Source organism: Cynara cardunculus, assembly GCF_001531365.2.
Source record: "Cynara cardunculus var. scolymus isolate 2C chromosome LG 15, CcrdV1, whole genome shotgun sequence".
NCBI classification, from domain to species: domain Eukaryota; kingdom Viridiplantae; phylum Streptophyta; class Magnoliopsida; order Asterales; family Asteraceae; genus Cynara; species Cynara cardunculus.
In genome coordinates, this window is record NC_037542.1 from 13,932,414 (window position 1) to 13,942,195 (window position 9,782).

Here is a 9,782-nt window from a genome sequence, read left to right on the forward strand (position 1 = left end):
TTGTTTCATATATGGTTGTGAAATTGTTTCATATAATACTTAATGAAATTGTTTCATGTATTTCTTTAACATTAATGAAACTGTTTCATGTATTTCTCTAAAATTAAAATAATGAAGATGATAATATCTATGATTAACACTCTCCACAATAAAAATGATTAATCAACCTCTCATAATTACAAAAAAATGAACAAAATGAAAAATTATGATTGGTTGAATGCGGTTTGCACGGTTTGTACAAATTGAGTGGTTTGCATTTGATCGCTCCCCTATAAATATATATGGGGTTGGGTTCGTGTGAATAACAGAGTTAAAGTGACAAGCATAAAAATAGATCTTTACTCTTGGATGCACATTAGGACGAAATATACCAGATCAATCCCCGTATTAAACGTCATTCATAGATGAGTTTGAAATTAAGGTGTTCAAAGGTCCAAATCCCTTCTTATACTTCTTAAGTTTCTCATCTTAACTTTTTTTCTCATACGATGTTTCGCCTATATATATATATATGTGTGTGTGTGTGTGTGTGTGTATTATATAGATGGAGGAACAAATGAAAATAAGGTTAAAGTAAGAGAACAAAAAATGGTTAAATCATATTGTAATGTGATTTTGCACTGAAATCACAATATGATTTCGGAACATGGCCCGCGACCTAGGTTGGGCATAATCACATAAGGTTTTACATGTGAGGTTAGTGTAAAATTACATGAGATTTGGTCGTTCTCGTGTTCTTCTATTCGGTTACCGTTCTTATTTGAGTTAAGATTCTGGAGCAGATTACAATCTTCAAGATTCTTTAGCAGATTAAAATCATTTCTTCGTTTCATCATGCTCTTAGTTCATGACGCATCAAATACAAAATGCACCGGGTTCATTTTCCTCTTCATCAACTAAATGGATCAACTACACAATCAATGCAACAGGTTCACCATGAAAACGTTTCGGTTCACATAATTTATTTGCAACATGAACCAGTTTCACGTTCATGAAACCTGTTTCATTTCTGGATTTTTTTTGTTCATCTACGATTTGATGATTTCATTATACACTTCAATTGTTTCATCAAGACCTGTTTGCTGATTCTTAAATATTACAATATATGAAATTCAAATTTTTAATATTATAATATAATTAAATATTTAAAAGTTACCATTTATATAATTTTATTTATTACGTTTCCTTAATTAAGATTTATTAATAACTTCCATATTTAATAGAAAATATTGTAAATGACTGAAATACCTTTATTGATTAATTTTAATTAGAAAAAAATGAAAATTTTCTATTGGTCGAAATTGGTTTACACGGTTTCTTAGAAATGCATGGTTTTCATTTGAACGTGCCCCTCTATATATATATATATATATGTGTGTGAGAGAGAGAATATAAAATTTGCTCGTAGCTTTTAAAAAGTATTTGTTTTGAATTATAAATTCAAAAGTTAAACGAGGGGTAATAAAATAGAGAGAGAGAGAGATCGATAATCACCTTTATTTGAATGCGCTGGTGGCATATCCTCACATTCTTCTCCAAAGCAAGAAAAAGGTGAAAACCCTCGCAAGAACCTGAGATTCTGTTCATACGAAAAAGGAAAACAGACAAATATGAACTGAACATTTCAGAAAACTCATCAATCACAAAAGGTGAAGCAAGTGGCGTCTAGATTAAGGGAGATGTTCAACTAATTCACTGAAATGCACACAAATTCCAACACTTTCCATACGTGTTCATCCAAAGCTTCATGGGTTTTGTTCTTCAGTTACTATTACTATGTCTTGCCTGTTCGATCTCATCTCTTCTGTGTCAAGTTACAGGTATGTTATCTTGATCTTTTACAGTAGTTTTCAAGATTCTCCTTGTTTTCAACAAACATGCACATAATCCAACTAAATGAAACTAGCAATGATTTCTTCAATCATATGCAAAATTCTTGAATGACATCCAGTTTAGATGAAAGCTTTTTTTGGGTATCTAGGCCAACGTATGCCCCCTGACTAATCCCCTGACGATCACGAATGACTTGGAGTCAACCTCCGTGGCCACAAGGGGTTTGGGAACAAGGGAAGGTGAGATTTCCATTATATGGCACGAGGCTTAGCCAGTGTCCCACAACCTAAGTGGTTAGTTTAGATGAAAGATTTAGGTCTCAATTATTGGAGTTCCCAAACTTAAACATAGAAAAATGGAATTGAATGTGATGCAAATTTTGATTTGAATGCAGAATTTGTGAGCATAGACTGTGGAGGAACAGGTAATCATACTGACCCAAAAACTGGGTTAGCATGGGTTGTGGATTCTGGGATCATTGGCCATGGAACATCAGTGGAGCTTGAGAACAAGAACGGGAGCTCGATTCAGTATCAAAGGCGTAGAGACTTTCCTATAGACAACAAGAAGTATTGTTATACTCTAAATACGAAAGAAAGAAGGCGGTATATAGTCCGCACAACCTTTTTGTATGGAAGTTCTGAAAGTGAAAACACATACCCCAAATTTCAGCTATATCTTGATGCAACTAGATGGGCAACTGTCAGTGTTTTGGATGCATCGACAGTTTATATCAAGGAGATGATCATCAGAGCACCTTCGAGTTCGATTGATGTGTGCTTGTGCTGTGCCACAACGGGTTCTCCTTTTCTATCCACACTTGAGCTCCGGCCGTTGAATCTTTCAATGTATGCTACTGATTTTGAGGATAATTTCTTCTTAAAGGTAGCAGCCAGAGTTAATTTTGGTGCTGCAAGCACAGAAGCCTTAAGGTATTCTCCCACCAGGGTTATTTAGACAAATAACCTTCTGACATATTTTTTAAATGCATTTTTTAGGCATTCTTCTGTAAAGTAGAGTCGTTCTTAAATTTGTCAGAATCTGTCAGAAGGTCATGCATTTAAGAAAATCTGTCAGAAGGTTATTTTCCCACCAAAATTCATGTGACAAATGAACACAGCATAAACATATTGAATCAGTTTGACATTTTTAACAGGTACCCAGATGATCCATATGACCGAATCTGGGATTCAGATCTTGCAAAAAGGCAGAATTTTCTTGTGGGAGTGGCACCTGGTACGGTGAGGATTAGTACAACAAAGGACATAAACACAAATACAAGAGAATACCCACCAGTGAAAGTCATGCAAACTGCAGTTGTAGGCACTCAAGGGACTCTCAGCTACAGATTAAATTTGGAAGACTTCCCTGCCAATGCTCGAGCTTATGCATATTTTGCAGAAATCCAAGACTTGCCGAAAAATGAAACTCGAAAGTTCACAATGAAGGAGCCCTATGTACCTGACTACAGCAATGCTGTGGTGAATATTGAAGAAAATGCCAATGGAAGCTACACCTTATATGAACCTAGTTATATGAACGTATCACTATCTTTTGTCCTATCATTCTCTTTTAAAAAAACACAAGATTCTACTCAAGGACCACTCTTGAATGCAGTTGAAATCAGTAAATATCTACCAATTGCATCAAAGACCGATAGAAAAGACGGTAAGACAATGCACTTTGTTCTAGTTGACTTTCCATCCTTCACCATGGGAGACTATCTGTCAGATTATGTGAAACTAATGACAAATTGCATACAAGCTAATTGATTTGTTTCTTCTAATTTCCTCCATGGAAGTGAGTGCTCTTAGTGCCTTTTGCTCGATGCTTGAAATCGGGGATTTGATTGAAGAAGGGGATCCATGTGTCCCTGTTCAGTGGGAATGGGTGGCTTGTAGCTCCAATACTCCTCCCAGAATCACCAAAATGTAAGTTCATATAGCAGTGAGTTGTAGCTGCAGAAACACAAATGTGCTTCACATCCTTGTATCTTGCCAAACTAGAGAATTATACTAATGTGCTTGAACAGCGTATTATCAGGCTCCAACTTGGATGGTGAAATTCCATCGGGGATTAAAGACTTGCAAGAGTTGACAGAGTTGTAAGTATAGGTGAACTACAATGAGAGATTAGAAGCCAATTTATTGCATTAACATAACACCGGCTACTGGTTTGTTTCTATCAGGTGGTTAAATGGGAATTCCCTCAATGGAACTATCCCTGATATGAGTAACCTTGAGAAATTGAAAATTATGTAAGCTCTCCTACTTCGGTTTCATGGTAGTATACATTGTAAAAAAGAGCAGTGTCCGCTGACTACATGCGTTCTTGGTGAAATTGCAGACATCTAGAGGACAACAAGCTGACTGGTCCTTTACCATCTTATTTTGGTAGTTTGCCAAACTTACAAGAACTGTATGTGGTGATTTTCACATCTTAACTTCTATTTATATTGGAGAGAATAAGTATGTCTATTGAAGTTGAACTCTTTCAGTTGGTCCATTACTAAGTTGACATTTTTCATAGTATCATGAACTGCGTGGTCACTTTACTCAATCCTCATGCAGGTATATACAGAACAACTCTCTGAGTGGGGACATTCCTCCAGCATTATTAACCGGGAAAGTAATATTCAAGTAAGCAAGCTTCTTTTTTGAATTCGAGAGAGTGATGTAGTTCGTTACTTTATGGCCTCATGCAACTATGTATCACCATTAGAACTTAAGGGTTGGGTTCCGGTGAGAATGAAACTTATGGTGAGGAGGGTAAGAAGGGGATCAATCCTAATTGACGAGAACCACTAGATCAACACTAATGAGATACACTAGATGAATTCCCTTCTAAAGCGCAATTCATGGGTTGTTTTGGGATTAAAAGTGATCAACGGTCCAAATCCCTTCTTACACTTCTCATCTTTACTCTTATTCTCACATGATTCTTCATCTAGAATTTAAATATCAACATTGTGCGAGGATCAGAGGAAAGGATGACATTTGACAATCAATGTGAAACTCTTCCATGTCCCAAGATCACATACATACATTCTGTTATTGTGTCTGCATTAAAGACCAAACTAATATTAATAGAATATAAGGTACAGTGAAAACAGAAGGACTGGGAATCGGAAACACTTAAAGCATGTATTATCAAACATAAACTGTACATCGAAAGAGCCATTTGGTTAAGTAAATCATCATGGGATGAAGTACTCCTTCCAAGTGTGATAGTGCCAGGCGTTGAAGTGCCTGTGTTTTTGTTTCTCTGGGAGAGAGAGAGAGGGCACAACATTCCACAGCACATCTTCTAAACTTCTTTAAGGTTTGTACTGCAGCTATGAAGGTAATCATGGTCTACGCAGGCATGCAAAGCAAAAGTCACGCTACAAAGTGATATTGGGAATTTCAGTTGGAATACTGGCAGTTCTGTTTATTCTGTTCTTAGGAAGCCTGTTACTACTGCGTTATTTTCGGAGAAAGGCACCTACTCAAAGACGTGATGACAAAGGTAAGTAATCGTACAACCTTTCCTATTACTTCTGCTTGTGATCTAATTGATCTGATTGGCAAATGCCAAACTAATCATTACTACAGGAGCAATTTCATCCCGCAAGAGCACCATAGGCTTAACTGCCTACTCAGCCGCAAGATGTGGAAGTTTAATGGATGAAGGAGTATCATATTATATATCACTTGCAGAATTAGAAGCAGCTACTAGTGGATTCTCAAAGAAGATTGGTAAAGGAAGTTTTGGGCCTGTATACTATGGAAAAATGAAAGATGGGAAGGAGGTGGCAGTGAAAATGATGGCTGATTCATCTAGCCATGGAGCCCAGCAATTTGTTACAGAGGTAGTAATTGCAAACAACATTTGTAAGTTGTTTTGGTCTTCGAGATATCATATATGAAACATACTTATCAGAAAAGTATAGAACGCAGAAAATTACAAGATATCTTGGTGAGAATTGGCAAGGTCAAGGATAGCATTGGGCTTAAATTTTAAACTCCACTAGATAATAGTGTTTGTGCAGAAATTTCTCGGAACTACAATAGAGGTAGAAGATGGAGGGCCATTGGGAGGCCCATGACATATATTTAATATACGAATACCCACATACATACTATCAGGATGCAATAATCTAATTTTGGAAAAGTAGTATGGAAAGATACCAAATAGTTCTGACTTATTATTATCTTAAACAATAAGTAACTTGAAATACTACTCACAGGTTGCTCTCTTGTCAAGAATCCATCACAGAAATCTAGTACCCTTAATAGGATACTGTGAAGAAGAACATCATCGTATGCTGGTTTATGAGTACATGCACAATGGAACTTTGCGAGATCACATACATGGTATGTCAACTAAACCACTATCTGCAGTTTTTATATGTGCTCAGATAAGTTATATGAGACAAACATGAAAACAGATAAGGTCAACAAGAAACACTTGGACTGGCGAGCTCGTCTCCGTATTGCAGAAGATTCAGCTAAAGGTTACTCAAGTTCTGCTTTATGATATCTTTACAGATTTTCCAATAAAGTGTGACAGGAAGATCGATATATTTCAGGCCTTGAGTATTTGCACACTGGATGCAACCCAAGTATCATTCACCGGGACATAAAAACTAGCAATATTCTTCTAGACATTAATATGAGGGCAAAAGTATCAGATTTTGGACTTTCAAGACAAACTGAAGAAGACTTAACGCACATATCAAGTGTAGCACGTGGAACCGTAGGCTACCTTGACCCAGAGTAAGCTACACTTAAATATTTTTGTACTTGCTACTGATCTTACTCAACCTCAGCTTAACCATGTCTTCCTTCACCAGGTACTATGCTAACCAACAGTTAACCGAGAAAAGTGATGTCTATAGTTTTGGAGTCGTTCTCTTAGAACTTATCTCAGGAAGAAAGCCTGTATCTATAGAAGATTATGGAGCTGAATGGAGCATTGTTCACTGGGTAAGTTCGTTGATCTTTAGGCATATTATCTAGAAGCTGCTATAATCCACATATTCCACAGCAATTGGAAGTACTAAGTTTGATCTCAAGAGTGGATGTGCGTTTAATGGAGGGAACATGAAAAAGAAGTTCTACTGGTTTTTATGCAGGCACGGTCCCTGATTCGTAAAGGAGATGTTGTGAGCATCATAGATCCCATGCTAACACAGGATGTAAAGATCGAGTCTATATGGAGAATTGCAGAAGTTGCAATCCAATGTGTGGATCAACACGGATCTTCCAGGCCAAGGATGCAAGAAATCATATTAGCCATACAAGATGCAATCAAGGTCGAAAAGGGGAATGACGGGAAGCTAACCTCAGAAAGTTCAAGAGCACAATCTTCACGGAAAACTTTATTGACTACCTTCCTCGACATTGAAAGCCCAGACCTGTCTAATGATTGCCTAGTCCCATCTGCTAGATAATAGATAATGTGGTGTATATTCATCTAATAACCCTGAAGAAACTGATACATAGATCCCTCCTGCTTTATTCTTTTTGCGGGAAATCAAATCGTAGTTGTTTTCAAGCTTAATTTATTAAGACGAGAGAAACTTTACCAGAAGATGAATAAAATAGGGCTAGATTCGTTTTTTGAAGAACTGGTCAAGATTACATCAACTAAATGGATTTTTAGATATAAAACTTTTGTTGTCTATTCATTGCTTCACCCATGATGGTTCATCTAAGAACATGCAAGTATGGGACTCACTACTCAAACCGAGTAGCAAACTCCCACCACATTAGCAAGTTCGTCTTGGTTTGTTGAACTCATTGATTCCGTTTGGCCATATCTTGAGTCAAACAACAATTTTAAATTCATAATTTGCATGAATTATGTTATCAATGCATGTAACTGTAATATTTGCTCTATAATTTAATGTGCTTCATCGAACATTTCATGCAATCCCTAATTTAACTACTCTCTTTGATCTTAGAACTTATGCGTAATTCAGAACGGATGGCATGCAACTTATCCTCATGAACATATCGCATAATTAGTATACCAAAAATAAGCCGATTTCCAGTTTTAAACGTTCATGTATTATTAAATTAGCACATAACTGCAATATGTATCAAATTATGCAGAATTCTAAAGCTACCATGAACAAGTCAAGTACTGTTTGAAGGATGTAGCCTACCTGAACAGTCGGAGCAAGTAGAGGGGGTGTAGCGTATGTGCAGTTTATACGGAACTAACATGATGTCATCTTTAGATCACACATCTTCTTGCGATCAAAATAAGGTATCTGGTGCTCATCGATTTAGGGTTTCGTCGTAAAAAATGGAGACAGCGAAGAAGCTGAACACAAGCTTTTGGCGGTTTAGGTTCGCTCTAATTTTTTGAAGGGGCTGTTTATTTAAAACAATTTATCTTTTTTTTTAAGTGTTCATAAGTTAAAAATGTTTACGAGATTCCAGAAGCCGGAAAAACTCACAATCAAACAAACACATCACACATAAAGAAAAACGTGATTAAGGGATGGATGACGGAGCAACGATATAAACTGATAAAGGGTATTACGATTGTAGCATAAAAAAGTAACATATTCAATGGTTGACTATATAAGAAAGTGAACATGATAAGCGTTAGATTATAACAAAGCAAGAGTGTTAATTTCATTCCAAACTAAAGTAACTAACATGCAGGGGCGGACCTGGTGTGGTGGCATGGGTGGCACGTGCCACCATATTATTTCGCCACCGAAGGGTAAAAATTTTAGATTTGTTAACGGTGCTACCGTATCGTTTTGGAAGATGCTACCGTATTTTCCTGAAATTTAAACAGTGCCACCGTATGAAAAAATTTATGGGTCCGTCCCTGCTAACATGCATACCAACTGTATCAATTAAACCAATATTTGTAACATCGATACCAACTTAAGTCGTTGGTAATATCATATCAAGTATGCAAACTTGTTTAATATATAGTATTAGATATTGTATACCATGGTGTTACCCTACTGTATCGTACCAAATTTGTTTGTTAATTATTAAATAGTTTTTTTTAACTATTTAATTATATACGTGTCGATCCTCAATTGAAATACTCGATCTAAATATTTAATCAAACCTTATGTATATTTGGTCATGACAACAACTTAAGCATGCAATAGTGTTATTTATGGTTGAATGCATATGGTTTCAAGTTGTTTGTATGTGTGATTAATAATCTAAAAAAAGTACCATCCTTGATTTGATTCACGTTGCTTGTATGTTGAGATTCATCGGCTTAAAAAAAAATGAAGTTTCCATCACTGATATATAATTGAAAACACGCATGGTCCAATCTTTATTATTTGTTGTTTCCCCCCTCTGCAATGTTGATACAACACTACTACCAACATGCACTGACCAAAAAAAGTTGGTATCAAGTAAAACTGGTTGATACACAATATGTAATTTTCCATACACATTATAGTTCACTGGTATACGTATATTGAATGGAAAATTTTATAGGGTAAATACCAGACCACCTATATTGTATGTATCAGAGTATTGGGAGACAAGAAAGGTCTATGAGAAGAACCTATAAGTTGCATAAATGAGGATGTTTTAGATGGACCATGAGAGGACATCAAACGAGATTTTTAGACAGACTCTTATCACATAAAACTTCAAACGGTGAAGATTGCAGTGGTTCAGACATATTCACATAGGAGACGGACGGCGGCATCGGTGAGGAGGATAACATACATGACAATAGAGGGAGTGAGGAGGATGAGCAGGCCGAGAATGGCGTGCGATGAACAGGTGAGGATATATCTGCGCTCCTTGGACATTTTCAAAAAGACAGTATCTAATAAGAGTTATTCGAGAAACAAACTAGGAAATTTGACTACGTATACGGGGCGTGTAGCAGTGTAGATGGAAAAAAAAAAGTTAGAGAGGTTAAGGGTGAGACACGAGAAGGGTTAGAGGCTCGCACGATGGGCTATT

General features: G+C 36.5%; 1 protein-coding gene across 2 annotated transcripts; it reads left to right on the plus strand.

The window, feature by feature from the left end:
- Positions 1–1,568: 1,568 nt before the first annotated feature.
- On the plus strand, positions 1,569–7,294 carry LOC112528155 (probable LRR receptor-like serine/threonine-protein kinase At1g67720). Of its 2 annotated transcripts, XM_025139103.1 has the most exons (16): positions 1,569–1,820; positions 2,228–2,765; positions 2,990–3,501; positions 3,635–3,764; positions 3,866–3,937; positions 4,022–4,090; positions 4,180–4,251; positions 4,404–4,472; positions 5,168–5,175; positions 5,278–5,340; positions 5,427–5,683; positions 6,062–6,188; positions 6,263–6,328; positions 6,404–6,590; positions 6,668–6,800; positions 6,950–7,294. In XM_025139103.1, exons 1-16 carry the CDS (start codon positions 1,748–1,750, stop codon positions 7,265–7,267), a joined length of 2,694 nt encoding a protein of 897 aa, XP_024994871.1. In that variant the 5' UTR covers positions 1,569–1,747; the 3' UTR covers positions 7,268–7,294. The 2 variants fall into 2 exon arrangements, with proteins under 2 accessions (XP_024994871.1, XP_024994870.1); XM_025139102.1 differs by having other exon boundaries at positions 5,168–5,340.
- Positions 7,295–9,782: the final 2,488 nt, after the last annotated feature.

What these genes read in the sequence shown, in the direction of transcription:
- LOC112528155 (XM_025139102.1), top strand. Translation starts at nt 1,748, where the DNA reads ATGGGTTTTGTTCTTCAGTTACTATTACTATGTCTTGCCTGTTCGATC. An exon ending in CCCAGCAATTTGTTACAGAG is followed by an intron (nt 5,684 to 6,061) that starts GTAGTAATTGCA and finishes TACTACTCACAG; the next exon opens with GTTGCTCTCTTGTCAAGAAT. An exon ending in TTTGCGAGATCACATACATG is followed by an intron (nt 6,189 to 6,262) that starts GTATGTCAACTA and finishes ACATGAAAACAG; the next exon opens with ATAAGGTCAACAAGAAACAC.